We start from the raw sequence: 26,569 nt of genomic DNA, 5'->3' as shown, positions 1-26,569 counted from the left end.
TGCAGCTCCTGCGTTCCCTCCTCCTTCTCTCTCTCTCTCTCTCTCTGGCGCGCGGTGACCCCTCCCCTCATGCCATGGCTTCCTCCGACCTGGCCCGGCAGATGGTAAGAGCTGCTTTTACTTAGCGCGAGATGGGTGGGTGGGTGGCAAGGATGCACACCACCAATGGCGCTTCTGGGACTTGGACCCCATGCATGCTTCGTCGTTGGGTGGAACTGTGGTGAGAGAAGAGGGGGCTTGGGGTGGGGTTTTTTTTGGGTGGGGGGTGGGGGGAGCAGAAAAAAGTCCAATTCCGGACGGATTTTTGGCGCGACTCAATCCGTTGCTTTCAGTTGGATAGCTCTGCATGTACGGTTCTTCGTGCAAGCTGCTATCGAACTTCTCCCGTCGCCTGCCTTCTTTGTGGTGGGATTCTGCAGGCTCCCTTCCTCCTTTTCCCCCCTGTCACAGAACACCCCCCCCCTCACCGCCGATCCCTTCCATTATGGTTGTACTCCGTTCCTCGTGCTTGCCAGTAAAAGGCATAAGGTTTCGGGCCACCCCCACCCCAACTACCATGCAAAGGACAACTGGCTTCTTCACTTAGAATCGAAAGCCCCTTACCGTCTCCCAGTGACCTCATGAAAACGAAAATAGAATAACGTCATAGCGAACTGTCCACAAGCAGGCTGAGCCTATGCATTTTTACTGAGAGGCCCTACCCGCTTCCATAGACCTTGTAGGCAAGTCAGTGAGTGTTGAATTGCATTAAGGTGTAGTCATATAATGGTGCAAGGTAGTTATAATAATTTTTATCTTTGCTTATTATTATAAATTGTGCCATTTTTTGCTTTCCCAAGCAAGTTTCTCCGAAACGAGTTCTGTGGTACATTAAAGACTACCAGATTTGTTGTGGCATCAGCTTTCCTGGACTAAAGCTGAGCTTGCTCCATCACATGCAAGTTCTTGTTGCACTTTAGTTTCCATGAAATACCTTAGCACAAGGGTGGGGAATCTCTCTGGCCCTGTGTCTAAGCCCTTCTATCTGCCTTTGGGACATTCCCGAGCCACCCCTCCCTCCCAGCCCATATTGCTCACTGGCTCTGCATTACATCCTTCTTGGCTGTTTTCTTTTTCTTGACAGGAACATCTGCTTAATTCTGATAATACCTTTTGCTTAGGTGAACGACAGGGGTGTGTGTGTGTGTGTGTGTGTGTCAAAAGCAGCCTGCTGTACAAGCTTAAAATTTGCATTTCCTGCTCTGCCCACTTTTGTTTCTGGCCCTGCCTATCACTGACAGTGTGGCCCCCAGAAAGATGCCCAGAAGGGAATGCAGCTCTTTATCTGAGAAAGGCTCTCCACCCCTGGCCTGAGCACTTTCCCTGTACTGTACTGTTTTCACAAATATGCACTTCTCATTCATTCATGAAATCCTCTGGTTATAACTTCTGCCAGTTGCTCCCTGCGAGATTGCCCGAGCTCTCCTTTTCTATTACTTCTTGCCTGGAGAGTTTATTAGGGCAAATTCATCCAAACTGCTGTATTGGATGTCGTTTAGGAGAACCCTAACTTCCATGTCAACTTAATTGGTAGCAAGATTCATTGAACATAGTGAAGTTTACTTTGAGTAAAGTTTGGAGCTGAAAACTACAGGAAGGAACATGTGAGGAACGGAATGACTGGGGGTATCAGGAGGCCTGATAACCTGCAACTCAGAGGGTCAGTGTGGGAGCATCAGCTCACCATGATATCCAGGCAACACCAGAGTACCTGTCAACAAAAAGGACTGAAGTGTCCGCTTATTTTATAAGAATGAATATGGCGTTGTGAAAGTATGATACAGTAAGCCAGCAATTTATGCCGGGGCTACGTTCCAGGTATTGCACCTAAAGTAAAAATCACATATAGTCAGAACACATTGAGTTCAATGGCAGGTGGGATTGCACATTACAATTTTTAGTTAGTGGGTAGTCCTAAAAATATCTGCGTTAATCAAATACAGTATAGGAATGATGCTTGGAAGGATTTATGTGTATTGAAGTCATACCATAGGCAGTGGTAATCACACTGTTTCTTTTACCTGACTTGTTTCAAAGTTGTTTAGATGATCACCATTCTCAGTCATGGACTTTGTCTGATTTGGCAGTATTCTGCATGTAATTATTCATTTGAATACCCGTTAGCACACAGCAAATTAATGCAGTGCAAAGTAAGGAACATGTCAGCACTGCATTATGCTTAGGTCAGTATGCTTAAGGCTTCAGCTCTGACACGCTTTAGTTCCATTGAACTGAGAATAACAATAAATTGTTTGTTATGAAGTACTATTATACATAAAGCAAAGTGAAGTGTTAAATCTGCTTCCAGCATAACTGAGTATCCAGTGGGATTGTGCCCCAGTTTCAAGCGTGTAATATAACAAAATATTTTGTGTGTGAAAAATTCTATGAAAATCCATTTTGAAGACATGGGTGCTGTCCCAATTGGACACTGTTCTGGTGTGAGAAACCAAGATGGTATAATTTAGTCCATTATGAGAGGACACAAACAAAGAAGGCATTTTTATATCTGGAGTCCTGGCAGCATTTAGAATACATATATTGAGTTCATCTTTGACTCAGATCCAGCTCGATGCAATTATACTGGCCCTGTGTAGCCACTCCGCCCCTGAGATGACTAACTGGTGCCAATTTGAAAAGGACAGCGTGGAGTAACAAAGCAGTGTCAGAACTGCTTATCGTTCTCCAAGTCTAGACTCAAATTCTTCCTTAGAAATGTAGTTGTAAGTAGTTTTTTGTTATGTCAACAAGTTTCTGTTTGTGTATCGGGGTAGGCACACCAGTGTGAATCCACTTTTCACCCATTAGAAGAAGTAGATGATCGTAATAAAGACCATTCATTCACAATAATAATTCTTTGTCTTTGTTGTGCAGGACAAATTATTGCTAGTTTTTTGTTTACCTTCTGCAATTGCTTATGCTAGATGCCATGTGCTCTGTAAATACAATAACTTTATTTCCTTTCATAATACCAAAATTATAATATTTATTTGCTGCCTGGCTATTTAGATGCTGCTAAAGTATTTGGTAATTTTATTACTGGGTATCTCTAGCAGACACTGAGTCACTTAGTTTCCTGATTAAAACTTGCAACTGCAAGTATCCTCTTTGGCACAAGTTCAGGAACACCGGGAAATAAACCACTTGGTACTTTTGATATGAGTGTTTCAGCATTGTTGTGAAGTGAAGAATACTTGCATCAAGACATTTGGCTGTGTAATGACATCCTGTTGTTTAAATATGCATTTCCTTCTGTTCCATGCTCACTCCTGTCAAAGTTAGTTCTGCAGAAGTTTGTTTTTTAACTGTTATTTTTTAGACTTGGTGTGAGTAGCAGGGGTGGGGGGTGTTTGCTTTTAGTGTATTAGCATTGTTTAGCATGCCCTAATGTCTAGAAATCAGGTTTGGCTGTATTATGAAATAGACTCCGGAGAGCAAGGTGGGTTTGCTGACATAGTTCCTCCTTGATGGTTGGCTAGGCAGGCAACCTTGCTGCCTTTTGGTTTTCTAATACATGGGGGGAGGGGGGACCCAGTCACTCTGCATACAAGAAATGACCTGTAGGTTGGAATCCTAGGAGTGAACTGCATTGTGCTGGCAATCCTATACACACCGTTAAAGAGCAAGCACCATTGATCACAATGGTGTTCTGTCCAGACACATATAGGATAGCACTGCGACTGTAGTGGGACACACCTCTGTATAAACATATATAGGGCTCCACTGTTACAGAAGGATCTTTGAAAAGAAGGGAAATACTTAGTTCTAGAGGTTTTCAAGTACCAGAAGATTTAGGTGAAAGAGCATGTAGTGTATCATGTAATGCTGTAATGGTCTCTTGCTTCATATAAAAATTTAGCTTATTTTATTTGAACCTTGGTCTTTGGCTTTTCAGATATTATCAGTGGTGCTAATTCCAGAATGAAGTTGGTGTCATATTACAAAGATGTTCTGAGCAATATGTTAGTAGTTTTCTGTTGCTGCTATTATTGCGTCGGTTCTGCGAATTTAGAAAGATAAGCCTGTCGGGTTGAAAACTGGATATTCTGTAGAAACGACAATACAATTTGACTTCCTGTGCAATTGGAAAGCTGCATCTTCAGTTCTGTCTTGGCTCTTGCCTCCTTCATGCTGGAAACCTCCAAAATAATTATGAGTGCAATTATAGGCAGGTCTACTTGTAAGTGTCTTCCCAAATGTTCTGTGGGGCAGACTCCCATATACTGCTATTATTATTTTTCTGATGAGAACATGACATAGTGGGCCTTCAACGTGGCTGGAATGCAAACTTATAAACTATGGTTAGCTATGGTTGGTTTGGAACATGCTATTTTCAAATGGGAGATGGCAAAAACCATCTTAAAAGAGATACTCTTGCTTATTTCTCACTCACACATAGGAGTGTGGCTTCTAAGATGATGTCTACTACAATGTGTGAGCATCATCTGAAAACAAAAAATTCAGAAATAATTGTTTTTACGCATATGTACATTTAGTCAGTCAATCAAGCAAATCAAACTTTACTTTCATCAAACTTGTTTTCCTTACCTCATTGTTTTAATTTGACATATTCTCTTTAATTTCTTTTTTTTAAAAAATACGTTTGTCTTATTCCTCCCCCAGCGCTATCAATCTGATATTGGAATGAGAGCACCCTCTAATCAACCAGTAAATAATCAAGATGCAAGGAGGGTGAGTAAAGAATTAAACGGTTCTATGGGGCTTTTAGTTTACATTACCATTTTAGAACAAAAAGAACAAACAGTCTTCTGGAACTTTAAAGGCTTATGCATTTATTATGGCATGAGATAATAAATGTGATTATCTTTTAGTGATTAAAACTTGCAGCATAATAAATGTGTGAGTCTTTAAGGTGCCATAAGACTCCATTGGGTTTATTGCACCATAGCTAATGTGACTATCTCTCTGTAAATTGTTACCATTATAGATAACATGATGAATGTATTTAAGGCTTGTTAATATCAGAAGGAATGATAGAAGCCTGCTAAGGTATGCTCTGTGTGAATTATAGTGGTTCTGTGCAGCAAAGTAGAGATTTGAACAAAAATGCCCATAATTGAAGTCATCTTAAGATATAATTTAGTTTTGATGATAGAATTTTGACTAGATTGTGCAGCCAGAAGAACCAATACAGTATTGGGTTGTATCTAATTGTGGCTTTTGACTTGTAGTATTACGTAACAATTGTATTTGAAACACATTAATGAACAGCTGGAGGCACATTTAAGAGTACGTGTCTGTGAACTGACGAGAGTGTCTTCACTTTCCACAAAAAAATTAACTTAGATAAGGTTCCACGAAGTAGTCTGCTAACAGATAAACTAGCCTCCCACTAAAAAGAAAGGAAAACAGTGGGCCTCTGTTGCAACACAGGAAAACCTAACACACACATCCTTGTGTTAGATAGGAATTTTCCTAGTACTTCAGTAAAGGTTTTACTGATGAATCTGATATATTTTGTTGCTGTCCACTCCAATTTGGCTATGTTATAATAAGTTTTTTTTTTTACTTACCATAGTTTAATGTGAATATTTCACTCAGCCCCCAGTGAATGCAGGACAAACAAACTAGGAATTCTTTGCTTCATGTCATGTCTGAGCCAGATATAGTGGCTTGTTGCTCCCTGGAAAGCTACAGTTGCTAGGCAGTCTTAAGCCATGGTTTGTTGGCTTGCTAATCATGGTTTATTAGGGATTCCCAGTTCAGACATACAGTAATAGGAAGCCTTCCTGGGTTGTTTATGCAGCTTGTGCCATAGACGAATCAAGCAGGAAGAAGCAGGCAGTAGCCCACGATTATTCATAGCCAAGTAAGATTGTCTGCCATGAACACAATCTTAACAGTTGAGTCCATAAGTGACAGTGGAGGCCAATTCTGGATCCACACGTCCTTTCACAGTGGGGACATAGGTTTCCAGGCAGGAGTTGATCACGGTGAGGGTTTGCCAAATGTGCCTTCCTCTTAGCACATTTCTCTCTTTTGTTCTGAGTTTCAGTGTCTTCAGAGTCCATGGCACCTTTGGTAAAGGCTGTTCTCCAACTGGAGCACTTGCACACCAGTGTTTCCCAGTTGTTGGTGTTTATACTACGTTTTTTTTAGATCTGCACACCACAAGCTTATTTTTATGAGTGAAAGTGGCTCTTTATCATGGTTTTAAACATCACTTGGGAAAGTACGCACAGTAGTGTGTGATATGCAGTATATTTTTCTGTATTGGATATGTACACTGATCAAAATGGTATAGATCTTATTTCAACTTACCCAGTGCTGTACTAGCAGGAGTCTAAAAATTGAGCCAGCTGTAGTAACCACTCCTTTCTGGCAGCCACTTGCGCCCTGGCTCCCAGCACAAAGATCACCACTCTTTAGTTTGGCACATGTTGCAAAGAACTTGGAGGGGGAGGGATTTTTGACAGTGCCAGATGTGGAAGGGGGACAACAGGCCGCTTTTCTGTCCTCTGCATGTATAGAGGCTTAAGGAAAGGGAAGGGGGTTAGCATCTTGTTTGCACGAGATGTTGGGAAGGCAGCTCACTAGGATTTTGGAAGTCAAACGGGCTTCTGGAATGGATTCCATTTGACTTCTAAGGTACGTCTGTATTTTTTCTTAAAAAACAATGTTCGGAGTGGCACAAAGTTTTTTTTTAAAAAAATGGGTATTGACTCCTGTGCCCTTCTTTTAGGTTTTCCTCTTCCTTGCAGCTAGATCAGAGATGGTGAACCTCAGGCCCTTCAGCCCTCCCTGTCTGGCCCTTGAAACTCTCACAAAGCCACATCTCCCACCAACCTTGCTTCCCTCTCTCCTTGATTGTCTTTGCCTGATTGGGGTGTGTCTTTCATATATGGTAACTGTCTTGGAGAAGGAACTGCAATGGTTAGACCTTTGTAATGTGTGAGCTGAAAAAGCTCTATTACTGATATTGGTTAAAACTAGAGAAACAACTTTTAAGCTCTTTCATAGATGGTTCCTGACACCACAGAGTTGCAGTAAAATCAGCCCCACTACTCTGTTGAAGGGAATGTGGCCAGATTGGACCCTTCTACCACATTTGGTGATTATGTGAAGCTATAAACATCTTTCAGGAGATTAGCACAGTGACTCAACAGTCAGCCCTTTGTGCCCCACATTTAGCTCTGATTGGAAGAATGGAGACTTGCTACATAAAGAGCTTATGACATCTTTATTGGTGGCAGTGAGGCAACTAGTTGCATGCAAATGGAAGAGCTTGCACAATTTATCAATAGACTGTTGGCAACAACAAATTTGGCCCACTGCTCCAAGGGAAAAACTTACCAAACAAGTACAGGCTTTAAATGGACAACAAAAAGACAATGATTTTTAGTGAGACTTGGTATGCATTTATTGGTTATGTTCTTGGCTAACAATTGCATTTTTTAATTCAAGAGCTTGGGGTGGGTCAGGCAGGTTATTTTTGTATATTTAATGATGGTTATTTATTCATTTGTATATTTTTTAATTAAAAAGCTTGGCAAAGAATCACTGGTAGTTATAATAACATTGCAATCTTTTATCCTGATTCACTGTACTTTTTTTCTACAGCAGGGTTGCCGACCCTTATCCTTGTCTGGTCATGTTGGTTTCGATAGTTTGCCAGATCAGTTGGTTAATAAATCTACCCATCAGGGGTTCTGCTTCAACATTCTCTGTATTGGTAAGTAAAATAGCTATCAACAATATGAATGATTTCATTTTGAATCTCATTCTCACAGAAAATCTGAAGCTGTGAGAAGGGACTAAGTTGTTACCATTTTCCATTGACTATTGCATGCAGGATAGTTATATTATGTAATTGGGCTTAATTATGCTATTTGTATTATGATCCTTAACTGTGTTTTCAAAATTCATGTTTTCACAAAACTGTTGGTTATCTTTTAACAGGTTACTACTCAATTATTGTTAGCAGTAATGTCACACTGATTCACATGTGCTTTACAGACCTATTTAAAAGATGCAGTATGCATATTCTTGTATTTAGCAATCTACTTGAAAGTTGTTATTATTATTATTATTATTAAAGATTTTTATTGGTTTTCAAAAATACCAATGTAAACATTTACAGAACAATATTTCCCCATAAGTCCATGTTCATGGTCAATGGGTGCCAGTCACCAGGTGTTCATTGGAATATTTTATAATATTTCAACAACATCGTCCATATCGGATGCATTGTTCAAGGCACATACCCCCTAAGTAATTTTCTCAGATAAAGTAGTTGTCCATACGTTCTGTTTCCATTTGAGATGTGCAGGTGATCAAGTCCTTTCCAATTCTTTGCTACAAGTAATCGTGTTGCCACCAGAAGAAAAGTAGCAAGTTCCTTGTATAGTAAATTAAGCTGAATATCTTTGAAAATTGTTAATAAACCTAGGCTCGGATTACATTGTATGTTCTGATTTGTGATTTTGCTTCTTTCTGTAAATGCTCTTTCCCAGAATGGTTGCACTCTATACTTGAAAATGGAAATATTGCTCCATCCCCATCCCCCGCCTCAAAAGACGATTCAGCTTCTGGTGAAATTCTTGTCTCTGATCTGAAGCAGTCTACTACTGTGTGGTGCTCTCCAGATACTTTGGATTGCATTTCCAATCAGCCCCAACAATGATTAAAGCAGGCATAGGCAAACTCAGCACTCCAGATGTTTTGGGACTGTAACTCCCATCATCTCCAGCTAACAGGACCAGTGGTCAGGGATGATGGGAGTTGTAGTCCCAAAACATCTGGAGGGCTGAGTTTGCCTATGCCTGGATTAGAGATTATGGGAATTGTAGTGCTCAACGTTTGAATGGCCCCATGTTGGCTACCCCAGTTAGCATGTGCTGCTAGCACTTGGCCCAGTTAAGAGTGTGGCAACACATTTATATCTTGTTGTCAAGCTTCTAGTACCAGTTCAGATAAACAGATGAAGTTTTGAATTGAGGCTGAAGATTGGGCTAGAGTATTGCTCCAAGCCCTAAAGGTTTGCAGGGCGGGGGAACATGTTGGAGGAAATATTCTGAAAAACAGCCTTGCCAACACTGTGGCATGAGTACTATGACTTGGCCACAGACTAATGTTAATCCAAGCCTCATCCCACCCCCAAATTTTCCGGGAACAAGAAATAGCCAACAGCCTTGTATTCTCACGATAGTCTCTTTTGAAAGATTATAAGGTGTAGAGAGAACAAAAAAGGCTATAGGCTGAGTTGAGTTACTGAGTAGGAGTTTTGTTCTCAGAGAAGCTACCAACCTGTCATAAACCACTGTGGTATGAATGTTGTTCCCATAGAGTGAAAAAACATTGAGGATGAAGCGGGACATACAAATATGGATGAGAGGGAGCAGAGGGTATAATACTGTGTGTGCCTTTATGGGAAATGACAAAGTGATCAGATACAGCTACAAAGAAATGCAGAAAGATTGTGTTTTCTCTGAATAAACCCTGCATTAAACTAGAACAAATAACTTTTTTCATTCCCCCCCCCCATATGAGAAACTTCTTTATGTTGCAGTGAAATTTCTCTAGTTTGTTTCATATAAGTACATGTTTACCTGTCTTCAATTTTAGGTGAGACAGGAATTGGGAAATCAACTTTGACTGATAGTTTGTTTAATACCAGTTTTGATGACCGTGTGTCAACACACTTTCAGCCAAATGTAAGACTTAAAGCTGAGACATACGAACTCCAAGAAAGCAATGTTCGACTGAAGCTGACCATTGTCAATACCGTTGGATTTGGTGACCAGATAAACAAGGAAGATAGGTTAGTATCTGCTCACATAAATAATGTCCTCTTAATTTGCCCTCTGACATGTCAACTTGGCTCTGACAAGTGGGTGTTAATGATAGTATTTCTGATGCAATTCTATTTTATTTTTTGACATCGTGTACCCATTTCTCCTTTGCTAGAAATCTCTGGGAAGCTTGCAAAACAAATGTTAAACAGCAATACATCGAACATAATATTTAGAGAAATTGCCCGTTTATACAGGATAATCTGGGAAACATTTATTTTAAATCACAAAATAAAGCCTACTATCATTTTACCGACAAATTATTTTAGAAAAACACTCTAATCCTAGAGGCAATGGTCAGGATCCAAACGCCTACTGTATGCTTGCCCAAAGGCTTGTTTGTGACCGTTGTAATGTCTAATTTCCCCCCCCCCACTGGGCAGCTGAAAGCAGTCTGCCATCTGTCATGCAGGAACAGCCGTTAAAAACAAACGAAGTCCCTTTTGGCTAGATGAACAGCTCTTTGGACTTTGGCCATTTTCTTAGGATTAATTAAAACGATCCGGTGATTTTATTTATTTAATTTTAATTTTGCCTGTTGTACTATGTTATGTTTATTTTTTTAATTGTATTTTTGTTATGTTAAGCTTTATTTGCACATCTGTACAGCACCCTGTAATCTTCTTTTGATGAAGGGGCATGAATAAATATTTTGAATAAAAAACGTAATAAAAGCTAGTTCCTGGGATGTATGGAACTAAAATACTGGACAAATTTAATAAATACATACATGAATAAATAGAAAATCCACCACGGAACAGTTGTGGCCAAGGCCATGCATTTAATTTGTGCAGGATTCTCAACCATTCCTAAATCTGCTCACCATAGCAAGGTGCACTTGCCCTTCTGGTGAGTGTGACAAGCCACCCCCACCGCCCTAAGCTGCAGGGTGGTCCCATCCATGTGGCAGACTGAGGTGCTGCTTCAGATGGCAGAATCCAAGGGGCATCTGCCGCCAAAGCGAGGAGAAGCAGCCGCGGTGGTTTCCAGCGGGATCTCATGGGATTCCTGTGAAATTGCATGGTGGCCCTTGGAAATCTCACCAGAGCTTGGAAGCTGCAGTTGCGCAACCCCAATATGTGAGGCTTCGGCAGGGGCAATGTGTGCAGGGTGGCACCTTCCCGTTTCGTCTCGGTCACCACAATGTGAAAGGCCACCCCTTGTCAAATTTGTGTGCTCCTGTCTCTTTCCAGCTCCCATTTAACCCATTCTCAGCCCCAACTGGTGCTGACCAGCTTCCCTCACCTCCTGGCATTTTTCAACGCTAAGCATCGGTTGCGTGTGAACAAGCACTGGGCTCTTCCAAAGCATCCCCACCCCTTCCAGCCAGAGCTGATTGCGACAGGGTTATGTGCTGTATGATCAGCAGCAGTAGGAGCTTTGCCTAATGCTCAGAGACTGAAGAGGGAAGAGGTAGAAGCAGGAGCTTGTTTCTCACTGTAAGTGGCAAGAAGGGGAGAAGTGGCTGTAATAGCAGTCTGGGAGCTGGGGTGATGGATGAGGGATGATGGCGAGGAAGCAGCAGCGGAGTCCTTGACACAGCTCTAAGTTCAGGAAGAATGTGGGGGGTCATTTATGTGGTGCTGCGCTTCAAAGGTGCTTTCTGAAATGCTGCACTGCATGGAGATCCCGTGTCCTCTTCTGCTTCCTCTTCCTCCTCCCAGCATCTGCCAGTGCTAGGCAGCGATGAGTACATGAGCAGCTCGTGCTGCCCACCACACAACATGGGATGACCACTGACTTTGAACTTGGGAGGAAAGCACCTCTCAGGCTCGGTGCTATGTGATGTCAGCGCAACACCCAGTCCTTCTGAGACAGCGTTATGGCAACACCTGAACCAGGATAGTCTGCCAAGCCTAGCCAAAATGCGTGGATTTCTGTGGCCGTGCCCTTGTTATTTTTTATTTATGATAAGATGCCCTCATGATTAGAATATTATTACTCTGAGCAACCAATATAGAGAAGAACTGACTAAAAGTGTGGCTGAGTTAATGCCACTGCTGTTTTATTATGCCTTTGACAGCTTGTGCATAGCAGGGGCCAACAACTTTTTGGGGTGCATGGGCCCATTTGCAAATTGAGAAACTGTTGTGGGCACCACAAACACCACAACCAAGTACATATCACAACCTATTCTACTGGTGACAGTAGAATGCTCTTTCAAGCCTAATTTTAGCTGTTGTGGGATAGGGGACCCTGAGGGCCCCAGTGAAGTCTTCTGTGGGCAAATGGGCACATGGGCTCATGTATTAGAGTGAAACTTTATCTCTCTCTTCTAATATTATATTTCCCCTCTTCTTTCCAGCTACCAGCCAATAGTGGATTACATAGATGCACAGTTTGAGTCTTACCTCCAGGAAGAGCTGAAAATTAAACGCTCCTTATATAATTACCATGACACTCGCATCCACGTGTGCCTCTACTTTATTTCACCCACAGGGCATTCCCTCAAAAGTCTTGATTTATTAACCATGAAAAATCTTGATAGCAAGGTAAGATGTTAAAGCCAGCTTTAGGGGGGGAAAATAGCAATAATCTTTCTTGCAGCTGAACTCTTAGAGTATTCACAGGGGGCTTTTAAAAAATATAGCTGCATTATGAAAATACATTTAACATGCCATTTTAACTGCAATCCAGTCTTTTCTTATATTGTTGTCAAAGACGAATAAAGGTTTCAATAAAAATAAGCATTGCTTAAGTGAAATTGAGTAAGCCTTTCCCCTGTCCAAAGTTTACTTAAATATTGTTCGTCATGTTCAGTTTTTAAAAGCCTTTTACTTTGAAGAAAATTCAGGATAAAGTTATTTTTGCCTTTGAACAAGCAAAGGGATTATAGAGCTTCGTAACAGAGTTGTAGAGAGGCAACAATGCCTGAGGTGAAATCGGTGACTAGATGCGATGAAATATCTATGCACTCTTACCTCTCCCTGACTAGAAACCTGGTTTTGGTCACCTGTTTGGTGATTTCATGCTCTAGGCCTATTCTTGGGGAAGTGACAGAAATATAGGGGAACTTTTTTTTAGTAGGGAAAGGTCTACTAACCTACCTATAGGGACAAAACAGTCAAAAGACAGCAACTACAAGGTATGGTTAAGAAAGGCTAGCTTAAGGAGAAGTATGTACAGTAAGCCCATAACTTACGTGCAATTAACTTGTGCTCATTTAGCATTACGCGCTTGGCAAAATGTTTTAAAAAATCAAAATGGGAGCGAACTTTGGCAATCCCACCCGCTATTGCACCCAATGTGTTTTGACTAGATGATTTTGGCCTTAGACATGATCCCCGGAATTTAACCCTTGTCTAAGTTGCGGGCTTACTATACATTGCTTTGAACTTACTTTATATTAATTTAGCACATCAGGAAATGTGGGCTTTTTACATCCTTGTTATTACTGCTTCTTAAAAATCTATGACTATAGCTCATATTGATATTTCAGTATAGACCCTGACATGTATATACCCGGTAGTCTGAAAAATGCATCTAAGAATCTGCCAGATGAGAATACAGTTTATATATATATATATATATATATATATATATATATATATATATATATATATATATATGACAGACGATAGAAACTGCTTCTAAAAGTGCTAATATACTGATCGCGGCTCCTCTAAAAATGTTGTGGAGATAAATTGTACTGAAAAACAAAGGCAGCATTTCAAGATACTTGTCCTGCTCTTTTTATAGCTTCTTGCAATTGCACTTCATAATCAGTAAGACAGCGAGGAATGTAGGAAATAAACTGTAGCAGCTGGTACCAGCAAGCTAGTTAGTTGCGACCAATTGCATGTTTATTTTCTGGTTATTAGAAATCCCAACTCTAGATTTAATTTTATCTCATTTTAGGAGTCACATGTTAAAAAGAAAACAGGAACAGTAGACTTTGCCTAAACAGTTGCTGGGTTTTGTTGTTTGTTTGTTTGCCAAAGCAGTTGCTGGGTTTTGTGTGTGGAAACGTGATCTCTAAAATCAAATGAAATTAAAACAGATTTATCAGGCAATTGGAATTCATATCAACTCTCCAGGATGGATGTTTAAACAATTTTTCACAGTTATCATTTCAGATAAAAGAATAGTTTGTGTATAGTTAAGGTCTGTGCATATCATCTTAATGAAAGGTGAACAAAATGTTTAGGTGGCTCAGTTCTATAGAGCGCATGACCTGCTGACTTGCTGCATTTTCCAATGAAGCCCTATTATGGGTCAAAACATCTAGATTTTTATGATCCACGTCCTTGGTTATGGCTGTCAACCCAAGCCGCATGTGTGTATGGAACTGTCACTGCCAGCGATGGCAGATGGAGCTGTGTAAGCACGTAGCGTGTTTTTTTTACACCATTGCCAACAGTGAGTCAGTTCTGCTCCTGCATATGTGCAGCTGGGGTTTGTAGCTCTTTATTTACAGAGAAGTTCATGACATTGTTGAACTGTAGCTAATTCAAACTAGACTATTTCAGATTTTAGATTTATGTTGATATGGGCTAGGTAAACATTTTGACTTCTGAGGGTGAGGCTTTACATTAACCCATTTGGGATTTAGTTCAGCAGCCTTTCCTCTGCCATTTCGTTGCGCAAGATGTTAAATAAAATAACAGCCTTTCATACTTTTTTTTTTTGGAGATGCAAGTACAATTAACTAAAAGAAGTACTCCTCAGAGGGAGTGTAAAATTAATTTAAAATCCAAGAACATGTTTAAATAATTAAATCACAGGTTCAGCCAGTTCTATTTAAAGCAATGACCTTTCTAAAACGGCAATGTATCATCATGAATTGTGGAACTCAAGGTAGGTAAATGCCTCAAAGAGGAATGCTTTATCATTAGCCTAAATTGTCAGGAGAATGCCCATTGGTAGCAACCAGAGGAATTGTAGGAGTGGTCTTACTTGAACAAGGAACTGGAGAGGGACACAAACAAAGTGGTTTTCAATCTGACTCTGTCCCCTTCACTAGACCATAACTCTACCCAGGTCCCACAATTTTGCCCAACCATTTTGCTCATTTTCTTAACTCTTCCACTTATATTTCTCAATGAGAGTAGCTGGAGAGGGTTTAATCGAGGCTTCACCAGTGACTCATCTAATTAGCTAGGAAGTCAGGTTTTTTTTTAAAAAAAGTGTGAAAGACGTAGATCAGATTTCTTTTTTAGCTTGTAGCTGAGTCAGAGGAAAACATCTAGAAATGTGGAGCAAGCACAAAAGAAACATTATACAAGCAGCAATATAAATAGTCATTCCTATAACACTAACCGGATGGCAGGCAGGCAGGAAAGCTAGGATTCGTCTTATATCAAGCATTTGAAATTGGTTATGATTGCCAGCATTTATTTAGAAGCTCAAGATAATTTTGACTTGTAAATCAGGAGGCAAAAGAGCAAACACTTCCAGAGATAAGGAATTTATTTAAAAGTTGCAGAGCATTTTACTGGAGTGCAAATTGCTAGCAAAGGACCCTTTGTGAAGATCATTACTGTTTTGTTAGGTAGTTCATTAAACATAAAGCATAATATAACTAAGACCTCGCCTTTCCCTCTGAAAAGTAAACAGATTCCTTAGTAAAAAAAAAAAAGTTTTAAAAAATTACTGAATTGCTGTCATTTTTTTATGTTCATCCTTTTGGATAGCTCATTATTAACAGGTAAAGTTTTAGTCTAATTTCTGGTAAAATGGGTATAATTTTTAATGTCTTCTTTAACAATGCTGAATGTATGGTTTTAGTTAATGTGGATCAAGGTCCAAATGACACTTCAGATAAATGAAAACTATAAGTTCTTTGCTTGAGCTTTCTCTGAAGCAGCTTGTAGTATTGAAGAGGCTACTTGGTTGAGTCAGTAACCGAGTATCTTCTTGTAAGAGCCTATTCAGTGATTATGATAATTTGTGTCTAAGAAATTACATTCAGGAATTTGACAAGAACGTATATCACAACCACATACTTCTTTCTTCTTTAAATAGGTGAACATTATTCCACTTATAGCCAAAGCAGATACAATCTCTAAATCTGAACTGCAGAAATTTAAGATCAAAATCATGAGTGAGCTGGTCAGTAATGGAGTCCAGATATACCAGTTTCCAACAGATGATGAGAGCATTGCCAAAATTAATGCCAGCATGAATGTAAGTACTTCACTGACCCCACAACAACATATTCAAACAAATCAGTACTGACAATTGTTTGCCATTATAGCTATAGTGGATACATCTCACTCAGACAAGGGATAGTGATAAAAAATGGACCCTGAGGAAAATTCTTTTGAGTGGGACATGGCACTATATTGGTTGCAAAGACTGACATCTTGAAACTAGGGCAGGAATGTTAAAAACAAACAAACCCTATTTCCCCCCCAATGGTATTTAACTGCTGCTTAAATTCTGAACTATTTCTGTATTTCACAGAGACACTTCCATGTTCTTAAACGGTGCAGTTATCTTTCATGTAATTAGGGTATATGTTATTGTTTATATTGTACTTTTTAATATATCTATTGAGCTGATAGCAATGCACCTTTATTTACTCTGTTTCACAGGGACATCTGCCATTTGCCGTAGTGGGGAGTACAGAAGAAGTCAAAATTGGAAACAAAATAGTAAAAGCTCGCCAGTATCCTTGGGGCATAGTGCAAGGTACTGAAATAGGAAGTACTTGCGCAAGTACTGTTTTGGAAACATTGCATAGTAAATGCGAAAGGTATGCAAGGTAATATCTTATTTTGTTTCATTAGTGGAAAATGAGAACCATTGTGATTTTGTGAAACTTCGGGAGATGCTGATTTGTACAAATATGGAAGACTTGAGAGAGCAGACTCACATGCGCCACTATGAACTGTACCGGCGGTGCAAATTGGAAGAGATGGGCTTCCGAGACACCGATCAAGAAAACAAACCTGTCAGGTAAGTGAGTGAGCCTTCCTGGTGTTTTCAACAATTAAAACATTTATTTACCCTCCTCTCTTATATGGCCCCTTACTTGTAGCAGCAGGATGGGGAAACATAGCATTCGAAAAATATTGCAAAAAAACCTAAATAAATCTCTTACTCTTTTGCTTAAAGCACTTAGCTAGTCATCATTCTGAGTGCTGTTGGGGCTGTCCCTAGTTCAGTGGTGATTAGGCAGTATGAAATATACCGTGGTGGCAGCAAGAGTTGCATTAGTGTTAAAATTGGAAAGCAAATCAGCAGGGGATATCTGGCTGTCAGGTGCAGCAGTGGATTATAGCCCAAGGAACTCTGTTGCTGTGCTGAATGGTGCCCTGTTCAGATTATGACAGTCATCTGTGATATACCTCTGGATCAGGAGTGCAGCACTGATGCTGGAGGTTGTATCAGAGAGTACATGGTTGTCTTCCATGGTCCTGCAGCAATATTGGCGCTACTGCTTCTGAACTGAGCACGATGCTGACAGAAGTGGAAATGGTGCTTTTTTTAGTTGAGAGTGGCTTGAGGAATGGCGAGTCCTTGCATTATCCTCTACTGAAGTGGGCCAAGGTAGCCTAATTGTATTCTCAGGAAGGAAGGCAAACCTAAGACATTTTCTAATTTCTTTCAGAATTCCTTTTTGCCAGTGCCAGTTCTTCCTTCATGTGCACTATCTTCTTTTCCTTTCCTTTTGTCTTTCCGACTAATGTAAGTAAAAACTTTCTCTATAAACTTTCTTCTTTGTGTTTCATTCCTACTGTCCTTCCTCTCCTGTTACTAACACCTAAACACCTAAAGTTGTGCTGTTGATGCCTGCGCAGAGAAAGTTTAAGCAATAACTGAGTGGATTGGAATTCACTGGCACCAAAAGTGGAATCTGCACACACATACACAAAAATGTGCTGAAATGCTTAAAAAAAAAAAGGTTATGAAAAATACACTGAATTTGCCATAGCTCACCATCATCATCTAGTGTCACATTTGTATATTGCACTTTACAACACACTTAAAACGTTTTATTTGCAGCTGTGTAGCTGAGTCCTTGATATTTACTCTGCAGGTACTGACTGGGTTTCTGTGATAAGCCAAGATAGGCCCTTTCCATATGTTATTGCACTGACAGGAAATGCCAATTGATGTTGTGCAATTCAGTGAGGCGCAAAAAGTCTTTTGGCAAGTTTGCATCAGCTTATCTATTTAAGGATCAGACTATGGCAGGATTGCCAAGACTCAGACCATTGCTGACAATATGGTATTCCATACTTCTCTTCAGACATAATCTCTAGGGAGGGAGGGATCCCAAGTTCCTGGGCAATTTGTACAGTCTTCAGCAATTCTTAAGAGTTTGAATTCAGGGTGGCCATGCTGAACTAGTCAGGGTGTAAAGCAGGAATGTGGAACCTGTGGCCCAACAGATGTTTAGCTGCACTATACTACCAGCAGCGCTGACCATTGGCCATGTTGGCTGGGCTTATGGGAGTTAGGTCTAACATCATCTGGAGGGCTAAGGTCCCTTGCTCCTGGTGAAAACAAAAACCAGTGGCATCTCAATAACAGGGTTCCTCTTTTAATTTTATACAAAATTCTATATTCAAATGCACCTTTGCTCCTTAATAGATGCCAGGAGTGGGATATTTGGAAGACCTCTGGCTGTTTTCATTGTATTTATTAGGGTGATATTGGAATCTGCTTTCAGCCGTAAGATCAGCAAGTTTTATTCTTTGCCTGATTCAGAGTAGTCTCTTTTACTGGAAAGTGACTTTGTAGCGAGAACAGCTGGGACAATATCAAGCTTTGGTTGTGCAAGGAAGGAAGGACACTTCCAGCATTCTAAGAGGAAGTTAAAAGAGAGAGAGAGAGAGAGAGAGAGAGAGAGAGAGAGAGAGAAGAGATTCCAGACCTGGCATATTAAGAAGAGAAGAATTGGAAAGCCAGGCAAACAATGAGAAAATGACATTCTGTGTGTATTCTATATTCACCATTAGGCTGACTTTGTTTTTGAAAAACCATTCAGAGGCTCAGTGCCCTTGTGAACTTACTACTTAGCACTTCTATCCTAACTAATTTTTCCCAGAATTAAGTTCCCTTTCTATCAGTCAGGCTTACCTCCGAGTTTACGGTCAAGGCTTAAGAATGAAATCCCACAGCCACTCAAGGAGGGGGCTTTGCCCACTTCTCCACGATTCATTTATTGTCTTGCATTCTATTCATAATATTGCTGCATGTCGCATCCTGATACATTTTTAGAGCTGACGTGCACTTTGGCCACAATAAAAAACCGTGGTGAGGCACCAGACTTCAGACATTTTCCCCACTGCTCACAGCGCGTTGTAGGCAATGTCCCACATTCTTTTGCCTCAAAATAAGGGCTGAAGGATGGCACAAATGGAGACATTGGGTGAACCTCTGAACTGCAGGCCCCCTGAATTTCTCAACACCTGCCCTACAACATTGATACTGCCCAGTTTGACTGTTATATTGTATTTATTCTTTATGTCGGTTGGCTCAACCCTTTATAGTAGTTTGACACATAGACATGGGGTTAATGTCTCAGACCAATTTTCCCCAAAACAATTTATGTTGTTATTTAATAATTTAGTAAGGCAAGAAGTTAAATAGTTTTTGAGAAAACTATTTATTGCGGGGTGCGTGTGTTAGAGTTTAAAAATAACATAAACAGAGATGAACACATCCAGCTAAGCCAATCTATTCTGGACTGCAATAGTTATCCATTTGCATCCCTCACTTTAGCTTCTGGGACCTTTTCCTGTTTTCGCTCCTTTCCACTCTTGTAACACTTTTGCAGTGTTCAAGTTTTTTCAGTGTTTCAGTCCCTTTCTCCGTTGCAGCTCTTTAAATCCACCTCTTCTAGTTTCTGATTCCACAGCCTGCTGAATAGCTACCCTGTCTTCTTGCTTGACTTATCTACAATATTTTCACGCCCCTACCAATCTTTTAGCTAGTTGGGAGAGGAGTGTTTGGCTGCAATCCAAACCCTGGCTGGGGAGTGACACAACTTAATAGAGCAGTGGGGTCACCTCTGCATTTGCAGCTCTGCTGATCACACTGATTGGAGGAGAAGGTGGGAGGCAGGCAAACTGCTCACCCAGCCTATGGAGACTTGCAGGACTAGGCAGACTGACACATCTGCAACAACTCCCACAACCTGGCTTAGTGGTCAGGTTCTTAGGATGAGCTGCTTAATAGGGCTGCTTAATCCTCATAAGCAAAACTTCCCTGTAAACTTTTGACCCTCCTGTGCCCAAGAGCCTTTAAAGCAAAAAAGGAACAATTTAAGAACTGAAATGTTCTTCCTAATGACTGAAATGTTCTTCCTTCACACATCACAATAAGAGAAAAATTCCGTAAAACCTTGACATAAATAAGCATTTATTTATGCAAAAATAAAGCATCTCTGGAAATGGAATCAATTTGCATAATTTTGCATGGATTATAGCATTAGGATTTCCTTGATGTGAGCAGCTATGTATTTATTTCCAGCTATTGGAAGGCTAGTTGGTGACACCTGTCCACAACCTGTCTACTTTGTAGAATCATTTGTTTGCTTTTACCATTCATCTTTTTAAAATTTTATTTTAATTGTTAGGTCATGTGGGCCTTTTAGCCCCTTATGCACTTGAGTTTGTATGGTGAAAGTTATAAAATGGTAACTTCTTTTAAACAGTGAGATTGAATCTAACTACTGTAAGAACAGAGGATATTAGCTGAAATCGGAAAATCTTTTCTCAATCCCTACAACCTATGCTTTTAAGTCTGTGCACATTATATTTATGGTAATGTGAGTGTCTGTTCTGTTCATTTTGCACACGGCACTCTGACCTTGCATAGTTCCTGAAATGCAGGTCATTGTCACAAGGGAGCATTACCTTGCTACAACTGTTACGGGTCAGAGAACATCTCAAATGAAGCTTTTCAAAGGCTCTGGAATCTTTTTGTTGAAACCAAATGTGAAGTGCTGTTTACCACCCTTGTTTCAACCTGAATAACCTGTGCTGCCTTTTCCTCTAATTGAGCTCAGAACTGCAACGTTGCTTGGTGAAGAACTGGTCTGTATTCTTGCTATTAAGATTAAGATCAAATTAACTAATGACTTTGCATATGTTATTTGAAATGATTACAGTATAGTAAAGAGATAAATGAAAAAATATGCATAAAATTGTTGGACTACAGTAAAAATTACATGCTGTTGCCTTTTACAAGTGACAAAGACTGCTTACATTTAATGATCCTCAGTCTACAGGAGACTTACGAAGCCAAGCGCCATGAATTCCTTGGTGAATTACAGCAGAAAGAAGAGGAGATGAGGCAGATGTTTGTGCAGAGGGTCAAGGAGAAAGAAGCACTGCTGAAGGAAGCTGAGCGAGAAGTAAGAGTATCTGCCTACTGTTCTGAATTTGATCTGGTTGCAGTTGTAGTGTGAACAGATTAAATACTGTGTTTAAGAAAGAAACAGAATAGATTGGCTAGGTTACAGCAAAATAATGCACTAAAGAGAATCGCATGCACGAGCTGGAACTTTGTTTGCTGTTTCCACTGAACTATGGTTTGTCTCTTTGGCAGCAAAAAAAGAACAGCTTTGGCTGTATGTGCTCTGTCCCATTTATGTAAGGGCCTTCTCTGGATCGTGATCATGGCTGGAACTAGATCAGGACCAGTTTTGGACTTGGAACAAAATATTGTGCTGTGCGTGTGTTTGTGAGCACATGATGCCTCCACCCTCCTTCTTTCCCAAAGCCTCACCTTGGGTCACAGAGTTCTTCCTCCTCTTCCTTGTGCATGCAGTGGGAGCCAATTGGGAACTTCAGCAAAAGGTTTCTTGGAAGAGTTATGCACTTTTGCCCCTGTAGAGGCAGAATTGGGAACCGGCTGGAGAAAATGAGGGTCTGTGGTTAGGTTCTGAGCTCTGACTGAGGCTTGGTTGACTCCCCGCCCCGCCCCCCAAAAAAGTTTCTTTTGTTTACAAATATGATAACTTTTATGTACATATAGATAAAGTCCTCTGATTATGCAGAAATCGCTAGCATTTCCGTGGATGGTCCTGTTTTGCTTCCTAGCTGATTGGAATAGGAGAAGCCAGTAATCTAAGTGTTCGTGTATATCTAAGATAGCAACTCCCTGTTGACTTTAAAGAGGGTTCAACGATACAGTATAAGCCAGCAATTTATAATTGTTCAGTGGCCTCAAAAGTTGACTTTAACAGGATTAAGAGGAGTCAGTCCCTTCAAGCTGGGAATACACTGTTGACCCAAAGCCATAGTTTCTCCAAGTACTATATGCATATTGAAAGATAGGACTGATCGAGGTAGAAATCTAGGGTTGCCATACATCCGTAATTTCCCAGACATAGCCAGGAAGCAGTGTCCGGGTGGAAATCACTGAAATGTTTGGGAAAATCTGGACGTATGGCAACCCATGTCTAAAGTTTAGATATTGGCAAATTTTCTTAAAATACAGTGGAACCTTGGGTTACGTTACCCTTGGGTAACATAAACTTCGGGTTCGAAAGTGGGAAACCCAGAAGTGTTTCGCCGCATGTGCAGAAGCGGTCTCTCCAGTTGCAAAAACTTTAGGATGTGGCTGGACCTCCAGAACGGATCCCGTTTGCAACCGGAGGTACCACTGTAGCTCATACCTTTTTTTTTTTTTTTTTTTTTTGAGATTTTGACCTGTTCTCCATTTACCAAGAAAAGGAAAGCCGAGTGTGGAATAATCCTAAAGACTGGTTCTCCCTTTTGAAAAGTTTACGTAATGTACTCTTTTCCACATTTGTCCTTAAGAAGTATTTAAATCTAAGGCATTGATCTTGTAAAAGGCTCTAGGTTGCATTCCTAACCCTACTCACCTTGGAGTAAGCCCTACCAAATTCAGAAAGGGTTAGTATTCTACTGTAAGTGCAGGTGTGCATAATGTCAATAAAATAGGGACACGAAACTCAAAAATCTGACTCTTAGGAAATAAGTCTCTGTATTCTGTTGTGTGATTACTGAGGATGGTATGCTAAGTGCCACCTTGTGGCAGAAATGACATTTTTTTGCTCTACATCAGCTACAAGTGAAGTTTGAACATTTAAAACGGCTTCATCAAGAAGAGAGGATGAAAGTGGAGGAGAAAAGAAAGCTCCTGGAAGATGAAATGAGTGCATTCAGTAAAAGAAAAGCTGCTTCAGACATACTCCAAGGGAGGGCCCTGCCCCCCACACCCACGGTTGGTTTAAAAAAAGACAAGGATCGGAAAAAGTAAGTAATCAGTTCCAGAGGATCTTAGGATTTAGGGCAAACTGTCCAATTCAGATGAATATTTTAAGTAGTATAAATTATTTAGCCATGAATTATGAAAAATAAGTAAATTTTGTTGCAAGTTGTTTGAGGTTTTCTTATTGATATCATCAGGTACTTTTATGAAAACTCTTCTTTTTATGTGTCCCCCCCCCCTCACCAAAGGGAACAAGATTTTCGGCTTGAACTGCTGTGTTTTGATATCGGAGATCAGGAAGTTGTGAATATACAGGAAGCGAGAGAGAGAGAAAGAAATTAGAAAGGGAAAGAACACCGTGACTAGAGCTTGGAAGTAGTTTGCAAATGTTGTATGGTTAGGGTATGTTAGTTTTGCAAGTCATTGAAAACAGATTCGTATGTTTACAATGTGCTTAATACTTGAATTTTTCATTCCAGAGAATGCTATTGAAATTCCCAACAGCTTTTGTAGTTTGGTGGTCATGACAGAAGCTGTTATGGAACAGTAAAAAATCTAAATCTGTATTGTGTATTGGCAGCTGTTGCACTCACTGGGTGGTATCCAACATGCTCTGAGTAGACTCATTGAAGTCAACAGGCAACTTATTTTTAGCCCAGTGATTTCTGTGGGTCTGCTCTGAGCATTCCTAATGTTGGATATTAGCCACTGTTCTGCCCAAAATCTCAACTGCTGCAAGGAATCACTGCATGTAAAACAATTTTTTATTAATGGTTTTCACAATAGAAATGTGCACTTTTCAATTATGAAATCGTCCAATGAGAACATTTCCATTCTTTTCAGTAGTGAAAGTAGGGAGCCATCCAATGATGTCTGCCCACTTTTGCAATGGAAATCAGCTTGTGCATTGGGACTTCCCTTCTCTCTGCCGTCCACCACTGCACTAGCGCACCCCCCAAATCTGCTCTGGAGGTCTCTCTACTTTCTGGGGAAGATTTAGGGGTGTGAGGGGGGCTGCTAGGGAGAGGAAGATTTGCTTAAAATGGCTTTTGTTCTCCATTCTGCTGGCAGAAGAGTACTGTCAGCTGAGTAACATAGTTTTGATACTAACATAGCAAGTATGTTTCAAGAATGTCAGATTAAAGACTTATTTTACATCAGGCATAGGCAAACTCGGCCCTCCAGATGTTTTGGGACTACAACTCCTATCATCCCTAGCTAACAGGACCAGTGGTCAGGGATGATGGGAATTGTAGTCCCAAAACATCAGGAGGGCCTAGTTTGCCTATGCCTGTTTTACATGATTTATATTTCACGCTTTCAACACAACAGCTAACAGAGTTTTAGAAAACAAAAGGAAAATTGAAGGCTATACCATGTGATATTTCTCTACATTTAAGTCGGATCAAGTTTTGTCTAGTTGGGACTTAGCAAAGTAAATATGAACGCATTGAAGATGGAAGCTTTAATACTATAAATAGTCTTTGCTCTCTGCGTATAAAGGCACACCTGATACATCTCTTTCTGTTTCAGCTCTGGCTTTATGTGAAACTGAAGATACAAGAAGAAATTCTTCACAGTTCTCTGTGATGAAACGTTGATCCCCCCTCCCCCTTTTTTAATGAAAGCGAACTTGAAAACTGATCACTGCTTAATCAATGAAAAAGTATATTAAAATGTATAATCAGTTTTGCATAATGTACTGTAGGGTTGCTGTTGCATTAATATATTTAAAAGGATGTTTCTTTTAAGCTGCCATTGATATGCACTTAAAGTATATAAACATGGCCAAGTTGCACACACCAAAGATTACTGTGCCATAAAACAGTTTTCATTTGAGTTATGAGCACTGTAGTACAGAAGTGAATATATATTGCATATGTTTTAAAGAACTGGTGCCTTTTATCCTGTTTTAGCTATACACAATTGAATGCATTTATTCAGCTGAATAAAATATGTAAACCTGTTTAAATAACCACTTCCTTTCCTCAAAACGGACTTACAAATGTCCTTTCTAGGTCTGTGATAATGATAAGCTTTTGAATTATTCATGAAGTAGTCGTGCAAGCATTAAGCTTCATTTCCAAATATATTTTGAGAACCAGCTTGGTTTTTAAACATACCTTCCACCTGAACAGGCTTTGCTGTTCTTCAGCTTAACATTACATGCCACCAATTGTGTGGAAACTAGAAATTTACCAAAACAAATAAAACCAGGTTTGGTTAATGACAACCCTGACAAATTAAGTTTGTAAGATGATAGATCATGTGCCTTGAAGAGAGGTCTTCCTTCAGTTTAGCACTTCGCTAACTAAATTTGCACAGCTGGCTACAAAAATCCTTCTTTGAACTCTGCATGATCAACCAGAAGCAGGTTCTCTTGTGTTCAGCATGGGCAACGGGACGGCTGACTCCGAGTAAGTGCATAGAGGAGGGATGGGGGACCTGAGACCTCCAGGTATTGTTGGACTCCACCTCCTCTCACCCTCAGATAGCATGGCCAAGTGGTCAGGGATGATTGACATTGTAGTCCAGCAACATCTGGAGGGCCACAGGTTCCCCATCGTTTGTGTTTACAATTGCAGCCTAACTCGAGGCTAAGGAAGTTCTGAGTAACCATGTAGAATATTGTACTCTAAATGTAATCTTAACTTAATTTTAAAGTTATTGTACAACTTATGGCAGCCGATAGTTGTTAACCTTTGTATGGTTCCTTTTTACTAATAAGCAAAAGCAGCTGTATCCGCAGTCCTCGTAGATTTCTGCAGGACTTAAAAAACATGTATATATAAATTCGTAACTTGGAAAATAAACACACAATGTTATCCATAATCCACATGAACCCCTTATTTTCTTGACAAATACTGCTGTATGGTCCTCAAGCCAGCTTCCGTCTGATTTGAAAACTTAAGCTGCGGTTAAGCAGAGGTGTTTGAGACAGCCATTGCACACATGCAGATGACAGCTCATTGTATAGGAAGTTGGTTGGGAAAAACAAAATAAGGTAATGTGCATTGAATAGATACATACCTGCTCCCTCTCTGATGTGCAGGGTAATGTTAAAAGCGACTTCAGGCATGTGGTGGTGGTGGGGCTACCTCATGTTTGAAGGTGCTAGTGTGCACATAGCCTAGATTTCAAACCTCATGTTGTTGAACTGTTGTATCAGTCAACAGAAATGCAATTTCTAGGAAGAAGACATGAAGGCAACAGAACCAAGGAGGGGAGGGATGAAAGAAACTGGCTGTTGTGGGCGGGGAGTTGAATGTGAAAGAATGGGAGAAGTTATTATAGGAGATGGATAAAAATATTCTGTTATTCTGAATCTGAGTTACTCTGAATCTGTCACAACGAAGTAATGGAGGATCCTTTCTTCTCCAATTTGCAATAGATAGTGGGTTGCTAGGCAACATTTTCCATGTACCTTGCTCCTGAGCTAAAATAATGATAAAAAAATACCTTCACCTGGGTCGTGTTATTCTGGTGATGTGATAAGAAATGAAGCTAGAGAAATCATTCTCAAAGCAACACTGTCTCTATTTTAATCCGTCCTGCTGGGTCTCTTCTGATCTATTTATAGA

At 40.2% G+C, this 26,569-nt stretch overlaps 1 protein-coding gene across 3 annotated transcripts; it reads left to right on the top strand.

Moving 5' to 3' along the window:
* On the top strand, window positions 1–25,033 carry SEPTIN10 (septin 10). 3 transcript variants are annotated; one of them, XR_004426498.1, is made up of 12 exons: window positions 1–104; window positions 4,663–4,731; window positions 7,624–7,732; window positions 9,625–9,820; window positions 12,157–12,343; window positions 15,816–15,977; window positions 16,388–16,484; window positions 16,583–16,751; window positions 21,030–21,162; window positions 22,842–23,032; window positions 23,237–23,390; window positions 24,522–25,033. XR_004426498.1 is itself a non-coding variant. In XM_033147696.1 (11 exons), the coding sequence occupies exons 1-11, from the start codon at window positions 75–77 to the stop codon at window positions 24,535–24,537; spliced, it is 1,362 nt and encodes a 453-aa protein (XP_033003587.1). In that variant the 3' UTR covers window positions 24,538–25,033. The 3 variants fall into 3 exon arrangements, 1 of the variants encoding a protein (XP_033003587.1); XR_004426497.1 differs by having other exon boundaries at window positions 7,621–7,732; XM_033147696.1 differs by lacking the exon at window positions 23,237–23,390 and having other exon boundaries at window positions 75–104; window positions 7,621–7,732.
* The last annotated feature ends 1,536 nt before the right edge of the window (window positions 25,034–26,569 follow it).

This window comes from Lacerta agilis, chromosome 4, assembly GCF_009819535.1.
Source record: "Lacerta agilis isolate rLacAgi1 chromosome 4, rLacAgi1.pri, whole genome shotgun sequence".
Taxonomy (NCBI): Eukaryota; Metazoa; Chordata; class Lepidosauria; order Squamata; family Lacertidae; genus Lacerta; species Lacerta agilis.
The sequence above is the reverse complement of the archived record's forward strand: the minus strand, read 5'-3'. Positions and strand labels throughout refer to the sequence as shown.